The 26,978-nt window shown below is 51.8% G+C and overlaps 1 protein-coding gene across 1 annotated transcript; it reads left to right on the top strand.

Annotated features, from left to right (window-relative positions):
- Positions 1–74: 74 nt before the first annotated feature.
- LOC118219264 (protein kinase C-binding protein NELL2-like) lies at positions 75–25,188 on the top strand. The gene is made up of 20 exons (XM_035402290.1): positions 75–439; positions 773–901; positions 3,694–3,844; positions 5,224–5,397; positions 5,754–5,850; positions 6,098–6,170; positions 6,317–6,399; positions 7,641–7,769; positions 9,052–9,154; positions 10,801–10,892; positions 11,498–11,600; positions 12,083–12,211; positions 14,380–14,505; positions 15,527–15,649; positions 16,737–16,832; positions 21,180–21,320; positions 22,301–22,494; positions 23,036–23,212; positions 23,907–24,131; positions 24,726–25,188. The coding sequence occupies exons 1-20, from the start codon at positions 388–390 to the stop codon at positions 24,765–24,767; spliced, it is 2,439 nt and encodes an 812-aa protein (XP_035258181.1). The 5' UTR covers positions 75–387; the 3' UTR covers positions 24,768–25,188.
- The last annotated feature ends 1,790 nt before the right edge of the window (positions 25,189–26,978 follow it).

Raw genomic sequence — 26,978 nt, 5'->3', positions numbered from 1 at the left:
ATGATGCTGGGTTTGCGCCGGTCCTCAGTCCTCCCCCCCCTTTCGATCCCGGAGGAAAAGCGCGCTCCCTGCGCGCGTGCCTGTAGTTCACATCCAGGAACGTCTGGTGCTGGATGATCTCTCTCCAGTGCACCCGTGTCTTTTGTACGACCGCGGATGATCCGATAGCCGCCGTCATATGAGCTCCACTGAATGGAATATCTTTTCTTTTTGGTCTTTTTCATTCGCTTTTGTGTCTGAAGTTCCGGCGATGCGGTGTCCGGTATTTGGGGACGCGTAGCACTGCGCTTGTGCGATTGCCTCGCCTCTTTGGGATTCGCTTTACAGACTACAAAACCTTTGTGAAAGTGAACAGGAAAACATGGACTAATTTGTTTTTCGTTCACGATGGGATTATTTAGACTTTCCTTTGTTTTCTGTATATTTTGTATCTTTTCAGGTAAGACTGGGAGTGTTGTCACTGGCTGATGATGCTGCACAACAGGCTAACAGTAGTTGACAATATCTAAACCTCAAACGAACGACTTACAGCGTTGCTATGTTCAGCATTTCGTTAACTGTGCGTTTTTCTTAAATTACGTGAGAGAGTATAAATATTTCCAAGGTGTGGTATTTAAAATGTTCTCATGTGTACAGAAAATCGGTATGATAACACGAAACCCGACTGTCTGGCTGTTATTTAAAGGCGGAGAATTCATGGCCAGCCGGTGGATGACAGTACAGATAACGTTTATTCTTGGCATCTCTGTGTCTGTTTTTTTGTGCTCCAAAGTTTTAGGGTTTGGGGTCGACCCCGCTCTGCGCATAAACGTTTTCAACGAACTGAAGCTCGGCGTGTCGTTTGCCGGAGTTTCCCAAGTCCACGGCTTCCACAACGAGAGCAGAGCATTTCTGTTCCAAGGTAAGATTGTCGATTTTTAGAGAGAAAATCATGTATGTTGCAATAGCTGATCACTGGCGAATAGCATTGTAGCCTCCTGCACTTTGAAGTGCGGCACCGGACGGTTATTTTTCTTGACACTCTTGTCTGTGCTTGCCGCAGAAGAAACCTGCTTTGACTCTTTTATGGACTAATATTCGTTTTCAAGTCAGCAATATGGATATTATAGCAGTGCTCTAGGGACATATCGCATAAAATGAAACAAACTGAAATTGCGCAATGTATTTCTGTACGAAAAAAAAAATTCTGTATTCTTTGCATTGGTTATATACAAGAAGCATCTGTTACAACCGGGTCAAAGCTATAGTATTCTGTAAACTAGGACAGAGTACTTTAAATTTTTATTTAATTTCAACCCCCCAGCAAAGGTGGGGCAATAAAACAGCTGCAGAAAATGGTAGTTTGGACATTAGTGACCTCAGACAGCGTTGTCAGAAAATGATAGCCTACTGTCACCACGGGGCCCAGTTTCTTTTAGAGCTGAACCTATAGCAACACAGTGCAGTTTATAAGGATCCATTTTACCCAGATGTATCGTTCTGCTGCTCTCAAGTAGCCACGGTAGACCCCGTGATATACTGAATTTGACAGTAGCGGCGAAGTCCAGCCGTTTGTCCCAGGGCAAACGAGCACCCGCTCAAGGCAGTGCGTCCAATTAAATTCCACCAGACACGAGGATTTGTGGTGGCTACACTGTCGCCTGTGGCGTCCTGAATTACAACATTTATGTACCTTTATACGCGATTGATATCAACGTTCACTTATTTTTCTGTCATCGTCGCCTGTACCTACCTTTCCTCTTGTTTAGCTCAACTGTCAAAGGGAGACTGCAGTGAAACTTCAAATTAATTAGTGATGCAAATTGTGATGGTATTAATATGCAAAGAGCGGGGAAATAATGAAAGCAGTTGATTGTTTCTTCTACTTGTTGGCCCGTTGCATTTGTCGGGAACTGGTTTGCTTGGCCAGGAAGCGTTCCGTCAGAGCTCAACACAGCGTGCCTTCGGAAGTAGGCTGCGGCCTCAATTCGAAACAAAGCCCAGCGTCTCCGCCGAGCAGATGGACGCTCACGCACAAAGAAGTTTGCGCGGGCGCAGCAGGGATAATCAAGTTAGCGAATCACAATGCAGCGTGGCCTTTGAGAACGTGTTTGACACAACAGCATCTGGTCCAGGATGCTTAACGGCATCTCTGCGCGGGTCATTTCCTTTGGTCTTATTAGTCCTTTCTCTAGGGAAGGAGGCTACAGATCCAAGTATATTGAACAGTGAGCAGCGTCTATTTGGAGTCAGCCCCTTAACATACTCGTTGCAAGCTCAGTTTTTTTGTGAACAAGTATTTTAACATAACAGCATCTTACTGGTTTCAGTGAACGGAGTATGCAAAATAATGCACCTCTCTGGTCCTCACTGAGTCAGTTTCTTTTTTTGTGTGTCTCTGCCTCCCCCCCCCCCCCCCCCCCTCCCCGCAATGGGTCAGGTGAGATTCTCACGACCCGCTTCTTCGGCCGAAAAGCCGGCGAGCGGTCAGTCGCCAGGCGGGGTCTCGTGGCGGTATTCGCGGGGGCGTCCGCCGGGCACCGCTCGTTCGCCAGGTCCCGGGGCGGCACCGTCCGAACGATGGTGGCCAGCCAGCGTGAGACGTACGACAGCAGTAACGGCGGATTGCGGCGGTTCACCAGTTCGTTGGGGGCGGGAGTGGAATTCATTCCTTGTTTTTCCCGGGGGCGGATCCCTGAGGAAGCGGGAGGGGGCGTGGCCTAATATCCTTTGAAGGCGGCCATCAGGGCAACCCTGAAGAGCATTGGGGGGGGAGGGCAGTGTGATAAAATTGAGCCCCCCCCTGGCTACATCAGTCTTACCTAATTGGGAAGGTGCCTCAGCTGCCTTCAGGGGAAAATCCCAGACCGTCCAGGGCGGGGGGTGAGGGGCGGGGGAGGGGGGGGTGTCCTCCGAAACAGATCTGCCGTCCCATACGAGGAGCGTTATTGGATTTGAGCGGGATTACATGCTGGCAGTTTTCAGCACAGTCCCTCTTTCATCTTTCTCTCTCTCTTCCTTTCCCACCAGCACGTTTAAAAATAAATAAATAAATAAAAACGATACTGAAAGCCCGGCTGTTTGACGGACGCCCTTGGTTTTTTAACGAGGCGCCTCGCGGGGGGGAACGGTCACGTGCGACGGGGGGGGGCGGCGCCCCCGCCCGGCCGAGCGGGACCCGGCCCGATGGCACCGCCGCTGTCGGTTGGCGCTGCCCGGGGGCCCCGCGGGGGGCAGGCAGGACGTTAGTTACTGTGTAATATGCCGAGGCGCTGCCAGCCCGCTGCGCGGGCGTCAGTTGGCGGTCGTCCCGACGCGCAGACCCCGCCGAGGCCCTGGAGGAGACCCGCTCCGCAGCGGGTGCCATTTTCTGTGCGCCAACTAGACAGAAGGCATCTGTCAGAGAGATCCCTAACGCGTTACCGTTAGGGATCTCTCTCTCTCTCTCTCTCTCTGTCTCTCTGTGTCTCTCTCTCTCTCTCTCTCTCTGTCTCTCTGTCTCTCTCTCTCTCTCTCTGTCTCTCTCTTGCTCGCTCGCTTATATGAAACAAGTTAGAAGTTAGATGAGTGACAGCATTAAAGCAGCTGACCTCACGTAGGAGTCTACTAATGTAGTATAGCCTCTTTCTCTCTCTCTCTCTCTCTCTCTGTTAGATGTTCGGAGGAATGTGAAGCCTCCTTTGATTAATAAAGTTCTCTCTCTCTCTCTCTCAGATGTGGGGAGGAGTGTGAAGGCTCCTGCTGATGCAGCAGGGCGCATGCTGGGGAAGTTGAGGCACAGGACAGAGTTCACGCTGCTGGCCACCCTCAAACAGGAGCAGCTCAATTCTGGAGTCATCCTGTCAATCCACCATGCTGACCAGAGGTAGGCATGATGCTGAGGAGAGGTAACCATGGCGCTGACCAGAGGTAGGCATGATCTTGAGGAGAGGTAGCCATGGCGCTGACCAGAGGTAGGCATGATGCTGAGGAGAGGTAGTCATGGCGCTGACCAGAGGTAGGCATGATGCTGAGGAGAGGTAGTCATGGCGCTGAGGAGAAGTAGGCATGATGCTGAGGAGAGGTAGCCATGGCACTGAGGAGCAGTAGCTATGGCGCTCACCAGAGGTAGCCATGATGCTGAGGAGAGCTGGCCATGGTGCTGGGGGGAGGTAGCCATGGCGTTAAGTAACCATGGTGCTGTCCTGATGTTGGCATGAGGCTGTCTCCCAATGGCCAGAGGAAGGTCAGAGACCCTGCCCTGATGACCATCCCCCCCCCCCCCCCGTCAGACTCTGCCTTTTCAGACCCTGGCCAGGGAGGCAGTCTAAAGATGTTCACCTAGTACAGAAGCCTGGTTTTTCCATGCCTTTTTGGGTTTTGAGTCTGATTTGAGAAACGCAAGAATCCCATTAAATTTTTAAAATTATATATATTTTTTTGCAGTTCAGATTTTAATTATTGATCATACGGCTCGCTGGCCTCCCACCCGGCAATTTCCCGCCGCTTAGCGTTCTCCGGAGCGATCGCGGTTTCCTCGCGAGGCGCGGCCGCCAGTCACCTGCTGCCGCTCAAAAATCGATGCGCCGCACTTTGCCGCCTCGCTCTCCCCCCCCTCCCCCCGCCCCCCCCCGCTCGCGTAACGGTTTCCGTTCAATTAGCGGCGCGGGGCTAATGGAAACGAGCATAGCCTCGCCAAGGGCGCTAATCGACCGCCGCGCGGCGGTCGAGGGCCCTTCTGCTTCCTGTGACGCTCGTGTGAGTGCCGCTCCCCCCCCTCCCACCCCCCCACCCCAACCCCCTACGGAGCTCGCCGTGGTCAAAGCTGCGTGGAGCTCCAGCTTCGAAATGGGGGCTCGATGGACTGTACGTCTCCCATTTCGTTTCCATCCCATCCGAGTCCCTGGTGATTAGGCCCCTCCCCCCAGCTATTCCGCCATCTGGTTCGCTGAGTTGATTCACAGAAAGAGCCGCGAACCCGCCTAGCCTCGCACGGTTTCCATGGCGTCGGCCGCTAGGCAAAATCACCAGCCGTTCGTTTAGAAGCGATTGGGGGGGGGTCGGGGGGGGGCGCGCAGATTTTGGCCGGTGATGCGAGTGGCCTGTGTCTGTTTAAGAACAATTAAGAGCTCCCTCGATGCTGGGACTGCAACTGCAACTGCAGGTGGGAGGAAGTTTGATCGTTAGATTGAGTTCACAGGTAAACCTGTATCCTCACGTCTGTAATTTGCGTGTCTTTTACTTTGGCCCTCCCCCTCCCCCCAGGTTCCTGGAGCTGGAGAGCAGCGGGCAGAGGGACGAGATTCGGCTGCACTACCGAGCCCGGGACGGGCGCCCCCGCAGCGAGGTCTTCCCCTACGCCCTCGCCGACGGCCGCTGGCACAAGCTGTCGGTGGCCGTCAGTGCCTCGCACGTCCTCCTGCACGTGGACTGCAACAGGTGCGTCCCCCCCCGCCCCCCCCCCCCCCCCCGGGAACGGCCTGCCAATCAAGCATCCCTATAGAGACACACACTTTCTGAAGGACGTGAGAAAAGAGTGTGTATTGCCCAATAGACGCCCAAAGTCTTACATAAAGCACGTGAGTTGTTCTTTTGACTATATTGCCTGTGTAAATCATGTTGACATTTCGCTGTTAAATGAAAAGTGCTCTGCATGTGAAATTTTTCATTGAGAGTGATAATGATTATTAATAGTACTAATGTGTTATCATTCCTCCTGATGATAGTAGTTGTGACTGTGATGTCGTGGCAGTGTCAGCACTCTGAATGACTAGTGTTTGGCTCCGCCGTTTTAGGATTTATGAGCGTGTGGTGGAGACGCCCCTCCTGGACATCCCGGCCGGGGCGTCGTTCTGGCTCGGGCAGAGGAACGGCGCCCGCGGCTTCTTCAAGGTAGGAGTCCCAAACGCGTCCCAAACGCGCCCCAAACCGTATTTCAAAACTTGCCCAAATGTCTCCAGGAACAGGGTTGGTTACCACTGGCCTACACCGTCTGCCGTATTCGTAGTTGTCCGCTCACATCACAGTGTCACAGTTTTTTTAACATCATTGGATTAAGGCAAACGGACTGGAATTGAGATCACGAAAGCTTATTTATTTTTTTCTTCCCCCGCCTTTTTTTCTCTCTCTGTGACCGCAGGGGACGATGCAGGACGTTCAGCTGCTCGTCATGCCCCAGGGGTACATCTCGCAGTGTCCGGACCTCAACCGCAGTAAGCTCGCTTCTCCCCGATCCCTTTTAACCCTCTCCATTGGCGCGCACGGGATTTCGATGCGTTCGAACGCTTCGTTTTCCGAGCCGCCGTCGTTCGGTCGCGTGCGTCCTGACGGGCTTTTTTGGGGGGCATCTCGGTTTCAGCCTGCCCCACGTGCAACGACTTCCACGGCCTGGTGCAGAAGATCATGGAGCTGCAGGACCTCTTAGCCAAAACGTCCAGCAAGGTACCCGTGCAAGATAATTCCCCTTTTGCTGCGGAAGAATCCGGAAAAAGGTGCTGTATAATGCTGCCGGTTTTACCACGGAGAATTTTAACAAGCTGTTATTTTTTCTTAATTAGGTGCTTTTCATGTTTTAGAGCCGGAGTTCCCTAGTATTATCCAGAAAGGGACAGTGTGGGTGCGCACAGCTGATCCTGATTCTACTAATCAAGGTGCTTAGCAATGACTCTAGTGATTGATTAGTAGAATCAGGTGTGTGCACCCACACTGGCCCTTTCTGGAACCCCAGATCTAAAACATGAAAAGCACCTAATTAAGAAAAATTAACTGCTTGTTAAAATTCTGGGATTGCTTTTGAGGTTGGAATGAAAACCAGCATACACAGGGGTCCCCCAGGATCAAGTTTGAGAACCATTGATCTAAAGATGTGGTCTCCAACCCTCCCTGGTCCTGGAGAGCTACAGGGTCTGCTGGTTTTCATAGTGACTCTGCACTTCATGAATCAATTAGAGCAGTTGATTACACAGTTAACGCAACTCACCTGGTGTCTTGGGTCTCAATTGGGTGCTGATTTTAAGGTGAAAACAAAAACCAACAGACCCTGTAGCTCTCCAGGACCACGGCTGGAGACCACTGATCTACAGCTTACAGGATGAAAGGCTGGCATCCACAGTCTGTCAGACAAAAATGGTTTGTGTGATCCAACCCGTGTGAAACAGCCATTTCAGATTGACAGCTATTTGAACTTTCTCTTGTTGAATGAGAAGGCAATTGAGTCAGCCTTGATTGCGGAGATTAGCCTGAATATTTACCTTCAGTTTTACCTGGTTTTGACCTGCAGTTAGCCTGCATATTTACCTTCAGTTTTACCAGGGTCTGACCTGCGATTGGCCTGCATATTCAGCTTCAGTTTTACCAGGGTCTGACCTGCGATTGGCCTGCATATTCAGCTTCAGTTTTACCTGGGTTTGACCCGTGATTAGCCTGCATATTCAGCTTCAGTTTAACCTGGGTTTGACCCGTGCTTGGCCTGCCTGTTTAGCAGCAGCATTAGTTGGGCTGCCCCAGGATTAGCCTGCACTTACAGCCTCAGCGGTCGCTAGGCCAGCCCGTGGAGCGCGCCGCCATCGGATGCTAACGCGATTAACTCGCACAATGGCCCGGCGCGGGAGCCTAACCCCCCTCCCTCTCCCCCCCCTCCCCTCCTCCCTGTTTGTCTCGGGGGGTGGGGTCCCGCGGGGCAGCTGTCGCGGGCGGAGGAGAAGATGAACAGCCTGGACAGCTGCCACTGTGAGCGGACGTGCAGCGCGAAGGGAAGGGTGTACCGCGAGGACCAGGCCTGGACGGACGGCTGCAGGAACTGCACGTGCGCGGTGAGCCCCTCCCCTCCCCCGCCTCGCCCCAGCCCCGCCCCGCTCCAGCTGGGAGGATTAGGAGAGCGCTGCTTCGGTAATCCTCCGCAGTTTGGAAGTGGGACACGGACCCGGCGGGCGGTCGGGACGGGCCGGATGGATGCTGGACGTGCTTTGGCCGCTGCTTGCCCCTGACGCAGACCTGGGTAACAGCCCTGTGAAAAGGGGAATCGTTACAGTTGGCAGTTCAGTTTAAGCAGACACGGTTAGCGGAAGCACCAGGACAGAACCGCCAGTCTCTGTGGTTCTGATCAGGACAAAACAGCTAGTCTCGGTGGCTCTGATCAGGACAGAACAGCTAGTCTCTGTGGTTCTTATCAGGACAGAACAGCTAGTCTCTATGGTTCTGATCATGACAGAACCGCTAGTCTTGGTGGTTCTGATTAGCACAGACATGCTAGTCTCGGTGGCTCTGATCAGAACAGAACCACTAGTCTTGGTGGTTCTGATTAGCACAGAAATGCTAGTCTCGGTGGCTCTGATCAGGACAGAACCGCTAGTCTCGGTGGCTCTGATGAGGGCAGATGCTGAGGCACAGCTGAGCCGTTCCTGTTTCTGCCGGTCTGAAAACTGTCAGAGCTCAGAGAAGCTGATGTGGGTAGAGGCAAACCTCAGGGGGCACTCAGAAACACAATGAAATGTTTTTCAGCACATTGGCTCGGGGGGGGCTCCAAATCTGTGGTTGGTCTCACACCACCGTTCAGCGAATTGCCCCCGCCACATCGCTGCCACTTATCCTATTTCCGGCCTGCATTCAGACGACATTTGCTCGCAACTTAACCAAAAAATAAAGTAAACGCGAGCACTACTTTTCTTTTTAATCACAAACTAAGTTTGGTGTGTTAGTTTGAGTGTTTGCTGAACTGCCAATGAAGGAAATAAACTGTCTTGCTTTTAATTTTAATTAGACAAGACGATGCGTGATTTATTAATTGATGTGGGATAGTGAGGGCCTGTGAAATGCGTATGTAATGTGAATGTGAACCTGCGTTTGGGACCTGGGCGGGGCCTGGGTGGAATGGGTGGGACCTGTGTGGAATAGGCGGGGCCTGGATGGAATGGGTGGGACCTGGGTGGAATGGGCGGGGCCTGGGTGAAATGGGCGGGACCTGGGGGGAATGAGCGGGGCCTGGGTGGAATGGGCAGGGCCTGGGTGGTAGACTGTGGATGTGGGTGAGGCCCCTGCAGCTGTGTGTGTGTCTGTGTGTGTGTGAGGTGAAGGTGTGTCTGTGTCCTGCTCTAGAACGGCACGGTGCTGTGTGAGGCCATGGTCTGCCCCCCGCCCCAGTGCCCTCCAGGCTCCGCCCCCGCCTACGTGAGAGGAGCCTGCTGCAAGGAGTGCCAGTGTGAGTACTTCTACACAAACATACTCACTCACACATACACACACACACACCTACGGACACACACACTCACACACACGCTCACAGCCACACACTTACAAACACACTAACACACACCTGCAAACACACACACACACTCACCTAAAAACACACAGACACCTACAAACACGCTCATGCACACACACACCTTTGCCCATCGGTCTCTCTGCAGCCCAGCAGGGAGAACTCCGTACGCACCGCCTGACAACTGACCACATCGCGCCCGTCGCTAGGCAACGCCACACATGCATCTCTGGAGACTTCCGCATTTGCATACACATAAATTATTCACCGCAGACCTTCAAAAACACGCGTTTGTGAGCGACACAAAGACGGATCCGAGAATGCGACTGACGAAACGGACGGCGTCGCGTCTCGCACGCGTTAGGGCCTCTCCTGCTCTTCGGGCTGGTCCTCGCCACGGTGCTTAAGTCAGCGTTCCTCACCCTTTTACACACGTGCACGCAGAGGACAGAGCGCGCTCCGTGTCCCGGATACAAGCACGCATCGTGTGGGTGTCGCGCGTATCGTCTCGCAACAAAACATCCAGGAAACCGAATTCGGGATTTGCTTATGAAGCGAGTTTTTTTTTTTTTCAATTGTGTCATTAAAAATTTTTTAAATTTAGAGTTTCCTCACTCCCAGGTGTCCCCCTGAATTTGCGTAGTTAGAGACGCGGCGTAGTTTTTAGTCTTTTTACGCTACGGTCACTGACGCTTGCTTCAGTTTTCAAAGCATACTGTCGTGTCGCTTCCAGGTGAGAAATGCGTGTATAAACTCTCCCCTCCTTGCTTCTTCAAGATGTGCTCGTTTGCCCCTGTAGGACTCTCTGTTCACACGTATGCCTGATGTATTTTAGATATAGTGAGTGAACACAAAACACACTTTTTAAAGTATCGTTTTATTTGTTTTGCGTTTACTCTGGTTCCCTGTCTAATGTTGCATCTTGTCTGAAAGATCTGAAACCATTCAGTGTGACAAATATGCAATTATAGAGGAAATCAGGAAGAGGGCGAATACTTTTTCACAGCACTGTAAATATTAAGTCGTGAAATTGTTTCATTGGAGTGTATGCACTCCTAATAATGTTTAAAAATAGACATGCATGTCTGGCATACTGCTCTCTTTACGCCAGTGAAAGGCCCTTCTGGCTTTACGCAGCTTTTGCACATAGATCTGGGTCCACAGAGTCCTTGGAAAAAAATGGGTCAAATAAATCCTTGGTTAAATAATCCGATGTCTGGGTAAATAGTGAATACTAATTTGTCTTTTTTTATTATTTATTTCACTGATAACCCTATTAGCCGAAGTCTTGCTAAATTGGTGTATTCGTAGTGGTGTCCTACAGCACTACTGCTGGCTTGCTGGTTAGCCCGTCACTCTGAAGGGTCAGTGGAGGGCGCCAGGCTTTAGCTATCAGGAAGTCGTCTAGTGTAAGGCCAGCTTACCGGGCGCGGACCGTATGATTACGGTCTTCATCATCACGGTCGACTTCACTCAACCGCTTTCATCTACGAATCATTTCCCTGCCCCTTGGTCACAAGCCGCCGAAAACACGGCGCCATTTTTCTTAATTTTTACGACGGCTAACCGCTCGTTTGCGCTTCCAGCTGTGTGCCCGTTCGGCGGGAGGGCGTTCGCGGAGGGAGAGGCGGAAGCCGCGCGCGACTCCTCGGGGAAGTGCCAGCTGCTCCGGTGCCGGGTGAGTGTCGCCCGCCGCCGCCGCCCGCTTACCGCCAACCTCCCGCGATCCTGCGCTAGCACCAGTTAGCGCACAGCGTTCAGAACGGCTGGGTAGAGCGCCACGGCGGCCCGGCACGCTAAAAAGGCATTAATGCGCAGAAAACATGGCTGCTGGGAAAAAAAAGAAACCATAGATATAAAGGAGAGAGAAAAGACAGGTACGGATAAGGATCGGCGAGAACGTGACCGGTTTAGAAATCAGATGGTGCTGCCGTGATCGTTTGAAGGCTGTGCGTAGGAGGCTGGGTCTGAGGGAAAATGGTCGTACTCCACGTCTTAGTGTACGTGTGAAAGCACTTGTGTTGTGCTTTATATCGTTATCTTGATGTTGTAGCTGGCCATGCCTCCTAGTTTCACCCGGCATCAGTTAGGTCAGGGAGTAATGTTTATATGCTCTCTGACCTTATATTATGAGCACACCATGTGCAGTTGTTGACATGAGCGTTTTTCAGTGTTCATATAGTGCTTATGAAAGAGTTATAAAGGCTTAATGAATGACCAAAATGATATCTCAAAATTCTGCGATTGACGATGTGCCATGCTTTTTTTTTTTTTTGCGAACAGAACGGGACGATGCATCCGGTAGAGGACTCGCCCTGTCCGGAGCTGAACTGTCCCGAATCGGAGCAGATCGCCCTCCCGGACCGCTGCTGCAAAGTGTGCAGAGGTACAGTCCCCATTTTAGGTAGTTAGAGCAGTGGAATGTGCTTCAGTGCAGCAAACTGTGAGGGTCCCCCGTGGGTCATTACCTGAGCTGTGTGCAGCCTCATTCTGAGGTGACTCTGTATGGTTACTAAGGTGGCCCTGTACGGTTACTGAGGTGACCCTGTACGGTTACTGAGGTGACTCTGTACGGTTACTAAGGTGACCCTGTATGGTTACTGAGGTGACCCTGTACGGTTACTAAGGTGACCCTGTACGGTTACTGAGGTGACCCTGTACGGTTACTGAGGTGACTCTGTATGGTTACTAAGGTGACCCTCTATGGTTACTGAGGTGACCCTCTACGGTTTCATGATTATAGACCAAATATAATGACCAGGCCAGCAAGTAGGCTGAGAACATTTCAAGGGAACAAAAGGAATTTTTAAAAAGCAAAGAGCAGAGACAGATTGTCTGAGTGCGCGCCTCTCCCCTCCCGCCCCGCAGGTCATGACTTCTGTGCGGAGGGCAACGCCTGTGTGGAGCACTCCCACTGCGTCAGCCGGGAGGCCGGCGCCTCCTGCAGCTGCAAAGATGGCTTCCGCCCGCTCCGCGACGACAGCGCGTACTGCCAAGGTATCGGCCTGCGGGATTATTTTTATTTTTATTTTTTTTAAATTTTATTTTATTTTATTTTTTTACCGGAAACTTAACTCGAGAAATGAATCAGCCGCTCCAGATGACTGACTAAGAGGAAAAGCTTTGCTGTTGCTGGAAAAAGGACTGAAGCCAAACAAAATGGACGACGACGACGACAACGACAACAACAACAAAAAATCTGTCATTTGCGGGGGTGTGTTCGGGGGGGGAACCGCAGGACACGAGCTCGCCTGAGAATGTTCCGGAAGGGAACGCGTTGGCTCCCCCAGACCGGCTGAACCATCGCCGCTCACGGAATAGAAGATGACATCATTTTCCTTTAAATTTTTCATGGGAGAAGGTAGCGCTGAGCACTCGGGGGAATAGTTTTTTTTTCGGCGCTGTCGGAGAGGAAAAGCACTCTGAGCGCGCTGCTCCTCCCTCGCCGCTCGGTCGAGTGTAGAAGCCGCGCTTTCTAACGCGGCGCCCTCTCTTTTGCACACGGCACTGTGTGTCAGCTTGTGATATCCATGAGCATTAAGAACAAAGAAAGCGTGACATCACTGTTTTTTTTTCTTTCCTTTTTTTTGTGGCAAGTCTTGAAAGAAGCGCCACTGATCTCGGCTCCGACTCGGCTCAGTTCGGCTCTCGACGGCTATAAATAACCGACCCGCCGGATCCGCTCGGAAGGGGCGTGGCCCTGGGAAAAGGCGACCCGTTGTCACCGGTTACCGCCACGCGCCGTGCCGGCGTAATTAATTTCATTTGTGCCGCATTTCCCATGATTCATGTCCCAAAGAGTCAGTTCTGGAAGAAAGTTGCTGAGTGTACTTAATTATCTGTACTGGGGGAGCAAAGGGAGGAATGAAGTGTCGACTTGAAGTGGCCGCATATTTCCTTTACAGACGCTGTTTGGTCCTGTATAATTGGAATTGGCCAGATGGCTCTGCGGTGGGTATTGTTGTAGAGTCTCACCCTTTGTTGCCAGTGGAGGAAATCCTCCTGTGCTACAGGTGGCGCTGTGGATTCTCATTTTTTTCTCATTTTTTTTTAAATGTGCAAACCTTGCAGTCTGTCTGCCCTCGCTGTCTCCACCCTGCCCTGCTTCCTCTGCTGGACTTCACTTCCTGTGAAGTCACAACAGTGAATTTGAGGCCCAAACTCACAGTGAGGCAACACTTGTCCCCCCCCCCCCCCCGCTTGGCAGAACAGCTCACAGATCGTAGCCCTGGGGCCACCGATGCTCCTCGCAAATTAACGACCAGTAAATCAGCCCCCCTGTGACCCTGAGTCCTGGAAAACCTTACCCCCCCCCCCGTCCCACCAAGATTAGCACCACGGTACCGCGCGGTCTGCGGGGAAGCGTGCTCCAACGCACTCTTGCCCCTCCTCTCGTTACCGTGTTTAATTGGGGGTTTCGATCGCTCGACGAACGGTGCGTTCCTTCGCTCGTTCTTCAGCCGCGTTTCTTTTAAACGATCCTGCGCTCGAACGGCAGTGGCAGTGAGGTAGAGCTGCGTGTGCGAGAGAGAGAGTGAGCGTGAAAAGGAGAGGCAGAGAGCACAAAGACACGCTCGGGGGAGGAGGACGTGGGTGGAAGAGGTTGTCAAGGACGTGACATTGAGCTGCTGCAACGTTATGTGGAGCTGGATAAACACAGAGGCTGGGGAATGTCTGAGCAGAGGTGTTCTGAAGCATTCTGGCAAGATTCATTTGCTGCAAAAAAATCATGGCGGAGATCAACTTCAGTCGTAGGAGAGAAGCAAATAATATCTTCCCGCTAGGGCACCTCTGCACTTGAATTAGTTACTTATTTTTCAGTGTTACATTATCTGAATGGGTTGCTAAGTGATTAAAGGTTTATACTGATGAAAATGCCTCGTTCTCTTTAACAAAAGATATTGTCTGTCATGTACCTTCATTGTGACAATTCAGTGAGTAAAAGAATGTCAACAGGGAGCTGAAGGCATTGAATGGACCAAGCTACACTTCCTGTTTAATAATGTAAATAAATCACTGAGCTCCACTTCCTGTTTGATAATGTAGATCAATCATGGAGCTCCACTTCCTGTTTGATAATGTAGATAAATAACTGAGATAATGAAGATAATGTGGCGCTGACGGCGGGGGTCCCGCCTCTGACGGCCCGTGGCTTCTTTCCGCAGACGTGGACGAGTGCGCGGAGGGGAAGCACTACTGCAGGGAGAACACCGAGTGCGTCAACACCCCCGGGTCCTTCCTGTGCGTCTGCCGCGGCGGCTACATACGCATCGACGACTACTCCTGCACGGGTGAGTCACGTTAGTTTACACGCGCGCGGGCTGGCGTTTAGCATTTATCCTCCGGTGAGACTTCCGTTTATCCGCGGGCCACAGAGTCCGTCTTCATGCGGAATCATCGCTGGGAACGGAACGGGAATACTTCATATGGCAAAGAATGCACAAATTATTGAAATGTGAATTGCTTGAAACGTGTTTGTTAATTCATCAGAAAATTAGGCGATATTTGTTGGCTGTTTCGCTGGCACGGGCAGCATTGGCAAATGTACAACTACGGCGCACGAGATCAAAATGTTAAAGAGCTTCTGAAAAGTCTCGCACTTGTTGATCGAATGTGGGCGGAACTGCTATTTTGGAGCGCCTTGAGAGGGAAACCATGGCAACGCTCGTTCGCGCACGCGCTTCCCTCGCGGCGTCCCCTGCGCGCGATGTCGAAAAAGAAACGCGCTTGGCTCCAGCTCTTTATGAAAGTGGAAAAGCTTCAATCGGAGGGCTCTTCGTACACTGAGCTCAAAGGGGTTTCCGAATGAAACAACAAAGCGACAGTGGGGCAAAGGGAAGTCGGATAAAAAAATCGTGGGAACCAAAGTAAATGTGGGCGAATTTTCGAAGGCGTGCGGGTGGAGTTTAGGCGCGTGGGCGGAGTTGAGAGGCGTGTGGGCGGAGCTGAGAGGCGTGTGGGTGAAGCTGCGGTTTTGCGATCTTCTGAACTCTCATCCAAGTTGAGATTAAGTGTCAGTTTGGGTTCCGTCGATCCAGTCATCTTAAACTGACATTCTGTCTCGCGCTTAATTTCTCAAAAAACGTACCCACGTAATTAGTCCTGATTTTTAGCTTAACGTGGAAGCCCGTCTGTGCTGTCAGTTTATTATGCCTTAAAGGTGAAATCCGTGCTGTCGGGTTGTTTATTATAAAGGTGAAATCCAGCCGCTGTGGATTTGCGTACCGTTAAAGCCGCAGATTACAGAAGTCTGATGAACAAGGTGTCACGATTAGGTCACAATCACCTGACTTCCTCTGTGTCCTGTTGCAGAGCGTGACGAGTGCGCCACCGGGCAGCACAGCTGTGACCGGAACGCCCTGTGCTTTAACACTGTGGGGGGGCACAGCTGCTCCTGCAAGCCGGGGTACTCCGGAAACGGCACGCGCTGCAAAGGTGAGGCCTTTCACCTGTGTCCGTTCCACCTGGCTGATCCTGGTACACTACACCTGTGTGAATAGACTGATCCAGGTACACTACGCCTGTGTGAATAGACTGATCCAGGTACACTACACCTGTGTGAATAGACTGATCCAGGTACACTACACCTGTGTGAATAGACTGATCCAGGTACACTACGCCTGTGTGAATAGACTGATCCAGGTACACTACGCCTGTGTGAATAGACTGATCCAGATACACTGCGCCTGTGTGAATAAACAGATCCAGATTCACTACGCCTGTGTGAATAGACTGATCCAGATACACCACGCCTGTGTGAATAGACTGATCCAGATACACTACGCCTGTGTGAATAGACTGATCCAGGTACACTGCACCTGTGTGAATAGACTGATCCAGGTACACTACGCCTGTGTGAATAGACTGATCCAGGTACACTACGCCTGTGTGAATAGACTGATCCAGGTACACTGCACCTGTGTGAATAGACTGATCCAGGTACACTACGCCTGTGTGAATAGACTGATCCAGATACACTACGCCTGTGTGAATAGACTGATCCAGATACACTACGCCTGTATGAATAGACTGATCCAGGTACACTACGCCTGTGTGAATAGACTGATCCAGATACACTACGCCTGTGTGAATAGACTGATCCAGATACACTACGCCTGTGTGAATAGACTGATCCAGATACACTACGCCTGTGTGAATAGACTGATCCAGGTACACCTGTGTGTACATTTCTGTTGTAATGCTGTAATAACACCTTACCATTTCATATTTTCCAGCTCTTTTGCTGGTGCAAATGAATCAGTAAATTAAGCCAGCTCTAAAAATAATCTCCAAGAGGATTTATGAACAGCTCTAAAAATACATTCAACTAATACCCTATTAGCGTTATTGAAACATCCCATCTGCATTACAGAATTAAATTTTTGATATTCAGTTTTTAAATTAATTTGATTCTGTGACGGAACATATGGGTATGCGCACAACGTGTCCGACTGTACGTTACCACAGACAGTAATGCCTCAGACAGGAAGTAGCCCCTTCTTTTCTCTCTCCTGTGGGCCAGCTTCCTGTGACGGCGCGTGCCGTAACGGCGGCACCTGCGTTTCTCCCGACACCTGCGTCTGCCAGCAGGGGTTCACCGGCGACAGGTGCGAGAACGGTAAGGAAGGCTCCCTTCTCCTCCGCCCTGCCCTGTCAAGGCACAAACTAGCTAAGTTTACAAGTCGACGTGATTGTGACATCAGCATTAGAATGTTCGATCAGACGTTTTCTGATCCTTCGCTTCCGACCGTCTCCCTCCTCCTCGCCATATGTCATCCGACAGCGGGCGGCATTCGCTCGCCGCGGAAGGGGAGTTACGAGCGGAAAGCGGAGCGAAACCCCGTTCCGGGCCGGTCGATTTATTTATTCGCCGGGGGGGGGGGGGGGCGGTCGTTTATCGGGCTGGTCTTCGCCGAAACGGGCCCGCCCCGTCACGCCGCCTCGCGCTGCGGAGCTGAGGGAGCGTCGCCGGCGGGTACGGGAGGATAATGAGAAGCGTCTGAAGCCTCGTCCCCCACGCCGTCGATCTGTGTTTTTACTGCGCACTGTTTCACATTCTGCTGACAGGGTACGGAGAGAGGCCAGAGATGGTGGAGATGCAGAAACATCAGTTACATCTCTCTCTGAGTCTCTCTCTCTCTCTCTCTCTCTCTGTCCCCCCCTCTTTCTGTCTCTGTCTCCCCCCCTTTCCCCCTCACATTCTCTCTCCCTCTCTTTCTCGCTCTGTTGTTTTCTCTCCCTCTTCGCTGTGTCGTTTTCTCTGCCCCTCTCTCTCTCTTTCCTTCTGTCTCCCTCACCCTCTCTCTCTCTCTCTGTCTGTCTCCCCCCCCTTTCCCCCCCTCTCTCCCCCTCACGTTCTCTCTCCCTCTCTCTCGCTCTGTCGTTTTCTCTGCCTCTCTCTTTCTCTTCCCCCTCCCTCCCTCCCTCCCTCCCTTTCTGAAGAGGGTCTCACTGCCAGACCCAGTGCGTATCGATTGCACAGAAAGGGCTGTGCAAGGCCGCGCTGCTTACCGCCAGCGTTAGACGCCCTCTCTCATCTGCTCCTCTCCGGCTGCGTCAGCCCCGCTCGCCGGTGGCGGTCCCTGTTTTCCATCGAGGCCGTGAAGACCCGCCGTCTCCCCCCCGGTCAGCGGCAGCCGTTGCGCGTAATGGGCTCTGATGATGTCACAGCCAGGGGGCGTAATCGAGGCGTGAGGTTCCCCCCCCCCCGCCCGCCCGTCCTGCCCCCCGCCCCGTCAGGCCTAGGAGGAGTAGGCAAGGTGGAAACGTCTCAGCCAGCGGTGAAACGGTTCAGCCACTAGGAGGCAGCTCAGCCAATGGGGAAACTGCTCAGCTAGTAGGAAACCGCTCAGCCAACAGCAAGCAGCACAGGCTGCTTTTCCATTGCAGGTGGAGGTCAAAGTGAACCGTGACAGAAGGGAGGGAGGGGTGGGAGAAGAGCGTGGGCGGGCGGGCGGGGGGGGGGGTAATGTAGGGGGGCGGGGGGCGGGGGCGGGGACGGGGTGGAGGGGGGCGCTGGGGTCGGGTTAAGTCGGCGGCTGAACACGGAAAAGCTTTTATGAAACCGTTCCTGCCATCGCCGCGAGGGCCCCCTAGGGAAGCGCCATTTTCTGGCCCCGCCCCACGCCGCATCATTTAAGCCAGGGCGATCGTCCCGCCGAGACCAAGCTCATTCCTGTCAGGACAACCGATGTATTCGCATCCAACATTTTTATGACCATGCAGTTCAATTGTGATGTATGCGTGTGTGTGATTGGTTGAATATGAGAGCATGTAGTGATGTGTGTGTGCATGTGTGTGATTGGTTGACACAGGGTATTAATGCATTGCTTCATTCATGTGGGTGTGTGTTGTTGTGTTAAAATGATCCACTGATTCAGTTCGGATACCCGTTATTGCTCCCAAAGGACAATTGGTCAACTCTGCCGCATTTAAAAAAAAATATCCACACTTTCTGACCACCATTCAGAGCATGGACTTGGCAAAAACTATTAACAAGGCAATTGCAAGGCCAGGGAAGAAGCTGGATTATAAAAGGCAATTTTAACGGACTAAAGTTAGCCCTCGTGCCAAAGAGAACATTTCATCCAGAACCTGTGCAAATTAGGCAAAAAAGTGCAAGGAGGGTGCAGATGAACCCATTTTAAACGTCAATGCTTCAACGGCCTTCGGGACGAGCCTACATTTAGCCTTTGTGGCTTCTAACAGCGGCAGTTCATAACGACGGCCGGAAGGTAAGGGGTTAAATTTTGGCCGCGGCGGGAAGTTTCTGGGTGGACAGCTATAATTGCCTTCTCCGGCCTGTTTTCAGAAGCGACTCCAAGTTCCTTTTTTCCATTATTCTTTTTTTCTTTTTTTTTCCTTTGTTTGAGCAAAGAGCTGCTGAGCGCTAAGCGACTCTTTGAATCGCACCCCCACCCACCACCCCCCGACCCCCACAACGGTGCTTTCCAAGGGAGTAAAAACAGCCAACAAACCTGAAATAACCTCTCGCTCTCCGCCTTACCTTACCTCAGCCCACTCCTAACTCGGCTGTTGCCTGTCTGCTTTTAAGATAGGTAAGCCGCTCTCAATGACAGCTAATAACCGTTAGCCGAGTGCAAACGCTGTTCTCGCTCGCCACACAAAGCTCTTCACAACATGAAAGCTCGAGTAAAATAATTAAGCAAACAGCGGATCGTAAGGCACGGATGGGTGAATTTCTCCACTTCCTGTTTCTCCACTTCCGGTTGTGCTGAAATGCATTCTCCACCCGGGGGGGGGGGGCCTGACCCGGTGTTAATATAACCCGGGTCAGCGTTCCCCAGAGGACACCCTGTGCTCCTCAGTCAGGAAACGGCCAGCCCGAGCACGCTACAAATACACCAGTGTGCTGAATAATAAAAAATAAAAAAAACACAAGTGGCTTTTCAGCAGAACGTAATTGGTGCTTCGCTTCAGTTTCGCTACTTGGAATAAAAAGGTGCTGAATCACACGTGGCTTCAATTTTCTGGGGGGGGGGGGGGGAGGGGGGATACAATCTAACTGACAAATAGGCGAATTTGTAAAACGAGCCCTTTTGTCCTCCAATTAGGGTAGTGTTACCGTGATTAATGCTAAGTGCCAAATTTGGTCCCTTAATTACCCTAAACAAAAATAGGTAGCGCTTGTTAATTCTGATAATTAAGGCATCGGGCTGCCTGCTGGTTGCAGAAATTAGCAGTTTGAATGAGTAGGACCCATTCCAAGTAATCTCCAGGACATGTGATCAATTATTTACCGGGGAAAAAATTAACAAAATGGAAAAAAAAAAAAAAAAAAAAAAGGGATGAAGCATCATTAGATGATAGATCTTAATCCTATTACTTTTGAGCCAGGCCAGAAATCCATTTTCAATTCGGTAGGACCCCGTGCAGGGAAAATTGGGGGGGTTTGTCACCGAGCAAAGCCATTTTCATAATGAGGGGTTTGATAATGCATCACGGAGGATCATAAAGAATCCATCACTGCCTTTAGAGAGACCTTTAATCACTCCAAAACCCCGGAGATCACATTCAACGCCACTTCACAATCTCCTCCAGCCAACCGCCTGAGCTCGTCTAATCAAATATCATTTGAAATATTAGTTTTTTTCCCCCGCAATCGTAAATCCCCGTTGTTTTTTGGATAATATTGAATTTATGCTGGTCCCCGGGAGAAATGGATATGGCGGTATGGTGCATATCATGGAAACGAGTTTGGCGGGAACAGGTGATGAGAATGGTGACCCGCGGGCTTGGAGAGAAGCGACGTGTTCACGCCAGCGTGACTCACAGAGCAGCGGAAAGCAGGACTTAATACATAATTCAGTGCCTGGACTGCAGGGCTCTTCAACCGGTGTGCCACAGGGGTCAAGTTTGGCCCACTGTAAAAAAATAAAAAAATAAATGAATAAAAATACCCTCGCCTCCTTTATCGCCAAAAGAATTATGAAAGATGGAGAATGGATTCAGATGCTTCAAACATTGTGACTGTCCAGCTCTGCATCCATACTGTGTCAGCATAACAAACACTACTGACAGAAAAATAGAACATTTCTCTGCACGTCTTAAGCCATCTATTGACTTTTATGAACATTTATACTGCATGCATTCATGCATTGTTTTCAAGCAGTCTGCGGGAAATGTTGGGCCATTTTTACAAAGAATCCAGACCTTGGAAGCTTTTAAAAAAAATTTTTTTAACATTTGATGCCAGGTGATGTTTTCATTGTGATGCATTCTTTTGTTTGAAAGGGCATTGAATTTTGCAGGAAAATATTCACCATTTATTCTAATTCCAATGCCTGTCTGTCTGTCTGTCTGTCTCTGTGCGTGCTTGTCTGTCTGCCTGTCCGTCTCTGTGCGTGCCTGTCTGTCTGCCTCTGTGCGTGCGTGTGTGCGTGCCTGCCTGTCCGTCTCTGTGCGTGCCTGTCTGTCTGTCTCTGTGCGTGCGTGCGTGCCATAGACATCGACGAGTGCGCGGCCGGCTTTGTGGAGTGCGACAGCAGAGCCGCCTGCGTTAACTTGCCAGGCTGGTACCACTGCGAGTGTCGGGACGGCTACCACGACAACGGGCTCTTCTCACCCAATGGCGAGTCCTGCGAAGGTAGGCTGGACTACTTAGTCCATACCTTTGCAAGGTGTGTCAAGGTCATAAAGCCAGCAGCCGTTCCACCCTGTACCCTTCTCACGTCAAACTGCTGAAGCTAAGCAGCCATACCACCTTGTACCCTTCTCATGTCAAATTGCTTTAGCAGGTGTGGGCTTGGGTAGTACATGGATAGAATCCCTCTTGGGAAAACTAAGCAGTGGTAGGCCAGTAGGAGCAGTGGTAGGGCAGCAGAGCCAGTGGTAAGCCAGTAGTGGCCAGTGGTAGGCCAGTAGGGGGCAGTAATAGGAGTGGTAGGCCAGTAGGAGGCAGTGGCAGGCCAGTGGAGGCAGTGAATGCCCCACTGAGCTCTCCCCTCCTGTACTGAAGGAACTAATTCATCTCCCAGGCCGGTCAGGCTAATAAAAAAGTACATTTATCCCAGACAGGAACCGGCCTTCCGGGTGCCCTGCGATTTAATCTGCGAACGGCTTTCTCTCCAGCGGGCTTATCTGCGAAGCCTCGCTTGGAGCGGTCCGTCACAAAGCGCGAGCGGTTTCCTTTCTGCGCCGCCAAAGCCTTACCAGAAGTAGGCCGCCTTTCCAAAGCCTGAGTACGGTCTGTAGAGACCGTAGATGTTGAGGTGTGTTAATGAGAGCGCGTTGGGTACACTGTATGATGTGTTAACGGGAGCGTGTTGGGTATACCGCATGAGGGCGTGCGCTCTGTCTCCCTCCTCACACAAAGATGTTGAGGTGTGTTAATGAGTGTGTTGGGTATACCGTATGAGGCCGTGCGCTCTGTCTCCCTCTTCACACAAAGATGTAGAGGTGTGTTAATGAGAGCGTGTTGGGTACACTGTATGATGTGTTAACGAGAGTGTGTTGGGTATACCGTATGATTTGTTAACGAGAGCGTGTTGGGTACACTGTATGATGTGTTAACGAGTGTTGGGTATACCGTATGAGGCCGTGCGCTCTCTCTCTCTCTCTCCCCAGACATAGACGAGTGTGGGACGGGCAGGAACAGCTGTGCCAACGACACGGTCTGCTTTAACCTGGACGGGGGCTACGACTGCAGGTGCCCCCACGGGAGGAACTGCACGGGGGACTGTGTCCACGACAACAAGGTCAAACACCACGGCCAGATATGGGTCCTGGAGAACGACAGGTGCTCCGTCTGCTCGTGCCAGGTGAGACGTCTGTCTGTCTGTCTGCCTGTCTGTCTGCCTGCCTGTCTGCCTGTCTGCCTGCCTGCCTGCCTGCCTGCCTGCCTGCCTGTCTGCCTGACTGCCTATCTGCCTGCCTGCCTGCCTGCCTGTCTGTGTGTATGAATAAGTATGCGTGCAAAAGTGTTTTTAAGTGTGTGTGTGTGTGTGTGTGTGTGTGTGTGGTGTGTGTGTGTGCACACGCGCAGCATGTGCTTGCACTGTGTGTGTGTGTGTGTGCATGTGTGCTTGTGTATGTGTGCGCGTGAGCACCACCGTTGTTTGATCCGTACCATATGGCTGCGGTAGCTGTTGGTATGAAGCCTGTGCTGGACCGGCAGGTTTCACACAGCCATTGAGCTTGTGACGGTTTTATGGCTGTCGCCATCGAAAGAGGGGCTGAAAGGATACATAATACAAGAATAGAGGCTGGGCTTCACCCGGCCTGATAGTGGTGATAATACCCCTTTCCCCACCCCCCACCCACCCCACCCCTCCCCTCCCTCCCTGCCCCCCCGTGCTGCAGAGCGGGCTGGTCATGTGTCGGCGGATGGTGTGCGACTGTGAGAACCCCACGCTGGACCAGTTCTGCTGCCCCGAGTGTGACACGCGGCTGAGCAGCCAGTGCCTCCACCAGAACGGGCTCCGAGCCTACGCCAGCGGGGACGCCTGGGTGGAGAACTGCCAGCAGTGCCAGTGTCTGGTGAGAGCAGCCACACACCCTCTGTCACCTCTCTATCACAACTACAGTCTATCACAACGACACACTATCACAGCTACACTCTCTGTCACAACTACTCTCTATCACAACTACAGTCTATCACAACTACACTCTCTATCACAACTACAGTCTATCACAACTACATGCTCTATCACAGCTACACTCTCTATCACAGCTACACTCGATCACAAATGCACTCTCTATTGCCTGGTAGAGAAACCCAATGAAAAACTTAAATACTCCTCCAGATATCTCAGAATTCTTAATGCCGCTCGTTCATTACCACACCGTACTCATACCGCAGGCTGACTTCTGCTGCAGTTTCGCTGGAGCACGTTCCAGGTGTGCGGCGGGATTCACACCTGCAGCCGTGTGTCGAGTTTTAGGAACAGCATCGCCCCCGCAGGGTGCTGGTTGTGTGAGGGAGCCCGTCTGCAGCCTGCTGAGCGTGCAGGAAAGAGAAAAGCGACTTTTTTTCCCCCGCCATCAGCCTTTCTCTATCCGTATCCCAGAATTCTGTACCAATGAGAATCTCAGAATTAGCCAGTTAGCATCCTGGAATTTTTCACCAATCAGTTTCTCAGTGTTTGACTTCTCTCTCTCTCTCTCTCTCCCTCTCTCTCTCTCTCTCTCTCCCCCCCCCCTCTCTCTCTCTCTCCCTTTGCGCCGGCGACAGCGAGGCGAGGTGGACTGCTGGCCGCTGTCCTGCCCGCCGGCGGACTGCGACTTCACCGCGGTGCCCGAGGGCGGGTGCTGCCCGCGCTGCGTCGCCGACCCCTGCCAGGCCGACGCCGCCCGCGACGACGACGCCAGGACCTGCGTCGACGGGCGCGGCGTCGTCCGCCCCAGCGGCTCCTCCTGGGTGGAGCGCGGCACCCGGTGCACGCTCTGCCGGTGCAAGGTGCCCACGCCGAAAGCTCACGCCGCCGCCCGTTTTTGTGTTAAACCAATCGCGACTCTCGCTAGTGGGAGGTCTCGCCCCCCGACAGCATGATGCTGCGTCGCTTTAAGGGGTAATATTGCGGGTTGCAGGCCCAAGTATGTACTTTAGCTGTGCTAATTTTGCTCGAGGTCTGGATTGCAGGCATACGCCAGGCACTCTCCTGTTACATGCAGACATTTACGTCTTCTGCAACAGTGCTTAACTCTGTGGGGGGAAAAAAAGAGACTTGCTCGAATTCGCAGCTTCCTCTTGCGATGCTGTGGGCGTGAATTCCGCCGGGTTCGAGCGACGTGGAGCCCGTAGCTGCAGCGCGTTGCTTCACAGTTCAGTTGGCTGCATCTGATTGGCTGGGGTTTGAAATTTGCCCCGCCTCTCTGCCCTATCTGGCTCCATTTGGCTGTAATTTGCCATTCGGTTCGGTGTCAGGACCCTGGTTGCCTCCTGATTGGCTGGGATTTGTCATTCGCTCCAGAATGTGCGCGCCGTCTGCCTCTGATTGGCTGGGATTACCCACCGGCCCCAGTAACCCCACCCCTCTCCTTTTCCCTCCAGAACGGACATGCCTGCTGCTCAGTGGATCCCGTGTGCCTCTAGCTGCTGTGAGGAGCTCCAGGGGTTTGTACAGAGCCGTCTGCCCGGCCATAAACTTCTTTATACCAAATACAGACCTGTACCATAGCACCCGGACAATGAACCTTTCACCGGCCTCCCCTACGTCAGTTGTCTTACCCTCAGGGCGTCCCAGCCATTTTGAGGACTATCCATCCATCTCCCGTCCATTTGTAAAAAGTACCTGTTCTGGCATGGCTACTCAATGTTGACTGTATACTGATTTTTAAACTCTTGTCAGCTGTAAAGGACCCGCTTAGTGCCCTCAATAGTGAAAAGTGCCACGCGTTTAATTTCCGAAACATGGATTCTGTTGTTTTGGTAGCGCATAGATCAATCCTTGTTTAATTTATTCAGTGGCTTGTTATTTGTGTGATGGTGAAATAAACATTTTCATTGACGTTAACAGCTGGTCGACCCTCTGTGCCCAACAACTGCATAGATTACAGATGTTTTCATTGGATAAACTCCTGATGCTAATTCACGTGCCAGAACATGTGATACCATGTTTTAAGACGAACTGCAGAAGAAAAATCAGGTAGTAGACACGCGCACACACACACGCATGCACAAACATACAAGATACAAGCACACCAAAACACACACACGCATACACACACACACGCAAGATACAAGCACATTAAAACACACACCCACACACATACAAGCACATTAAAACACCCACAAGCACACGCGCGCACACAAACACACACACACTTGGCGTATACTTGGTGATTTCAGTGATTGGAATAGGTCTGTTCATTTACTTTGATTATGGGAGTGAATTTGTAAAAAAAGAATCTGAACCTGTCCAGCTGCTGGAGCTGACTGAGGAAAGAGCGCATGGAGCAGATCAGGTGTGTTCTGCGTGCTCCTCCTCACTTTCCTACTCCTGTCTTTCGGGGAGGATCGCCCTAAGGCTGGCGCCCCCCCTGCCGGGGTGCTGTGAAGCCCTGGTACCTTCTCCCTTCCGTTCTGTGCCCGCTTTCACAGGAAGCATCGGCTGCGTAGCAAAGCACGCGAAATGGAGTCCGCTTTCGGGAATTGCGTTCCGTGGACCGTAGCGACGGAGACACAACAAACGTCAGGTTGATCAAGCTGCCGTATGTGGAGACACAGTTCAATTACAGGGCTTTGCAATCCGATCCGGAACGACTGGAACACAAAATTGCTGCAATTACAGCGAATGCGTGTGCTGTAAATCTGGTCACAGCGGCCGGATCGCTTCAGTTATTGCAAACGCGCGGTCACAGAAACTAAAACTGAAACCTTGGGATTTTTCCAACCGAGCCGACAGTGGAAACCAGATGTTTTTTTTTTGTCTGCGTCAGCCCCCATTTAATTAAGAAATTTGGGGTTAATCGCGGAGCGCGCCTATTCATTTGGGCTTGTTTAAAGAGCGTTTTGCCCTCTGTCCCGCCCGAGTCCCCCTGGATCGGGTCCAGACTGCACCGCCTGGAAGCGTCCGCGTGGACCCTGGCCCCAGGCGGGACCTGGCGGCGCTGACCGTTCGGAATTCGCCAGAATGGTCGCTCCCCGCCGGTGGCGGGCGTCCAGCGAAAGGCGGCAGGGCGGAGAGGAGGTCCAGCTGGCTCTGTCTCCGTCTCCGGCGCTATTTTCGCCCTCTCCCCGACCCCCCCGACCCCCCACCCCCCGCCCCAGGCGCCACAGATGCCTCGATCCGCAGGGAGCCGCCATCGCCGCGCGCTCTGACGTGTCCCCGAGGAATTCAAACTCCTTCATTTTTATAACAGAACAATCCCAATTTCAAATAATAATAATAATAATAATAATAATATAAAAGCTTTGCCAACCGTCAAATGTTCAAATGTGCATGAGTAATTGTCTTGGGCATGATAGCTCAAGGAAAATAATGCACAGTGTACCATGCCTCGCATTACAATTAAAAATGTAAGGTAATCTACAGGTAGATGTTTATATACGTGTCATATACATGTTGGTTTCCTGCAGTTGAATTTTTGTCGACCATGACAGCAGGTGGTTAACACGAACACCAGAGAGGTTGAGCCAATGTGGCTCAGTCTGCTCTGACCTGGAATCTAGATACTGTGGCGGAAACCTTTAAATGCCATCGAGGCCGCACGTAGTAATTCACTTCCTTGTTCAGTAATTGTTCTTTAAGGTCACTGCAAAACTCGACCTTACTTGGGAACGATAAGGAGAAGGACTGCGGGT

The sequence above is a fragment of the Anguilla anguilla genome, chromosome 19 (assembly GCF_013347855.1).
Source record: "Anguilla anguilla isolate fAngAng1 chromosome 19, fAngAng1.pri, whole genome shotgun sequence".
Classification (NCBI taxonomy): Eukaryota; Metazoa; Chordata; class Actinopteri; order Anguilliformes; family Anguillidae; genus Anguilla; species Anguilla anguilla.
The sequence above is the reverse complement of the archived record's forward strand: the minus strand, read 5'-3'. Positions and strand labels throughout refer to the sequence as shown.

What these genes read in the sequence shown, in the direction of transcription:
- LOC118219264 (XM_035402290.1), top strand. Translation starts at nt 388, where the DNA reads ATGGGATTATTTAGACTTTCCTTTGTTTTCTGTATATTTTGTATCTTT. An exon ending in GCGCCCGCGGCTTCTTCAAG is followed by an intron (nt 5,851 to 6,097) that starts GTAGGAGTCCCA and finishes CTGTGACCGCAG; the next exon opens with GGGACGATGCAGGACGTTCA. An exon ending in GCCAGCAGTGCCAGTGTCTG is followed by an intron (nt 23,213 to 23,906) that starts GTGAGAGCAGCC and finishes CGCCGGCGACAG; the next exon opens with CGAGGCGAGGTGGACTGCTG.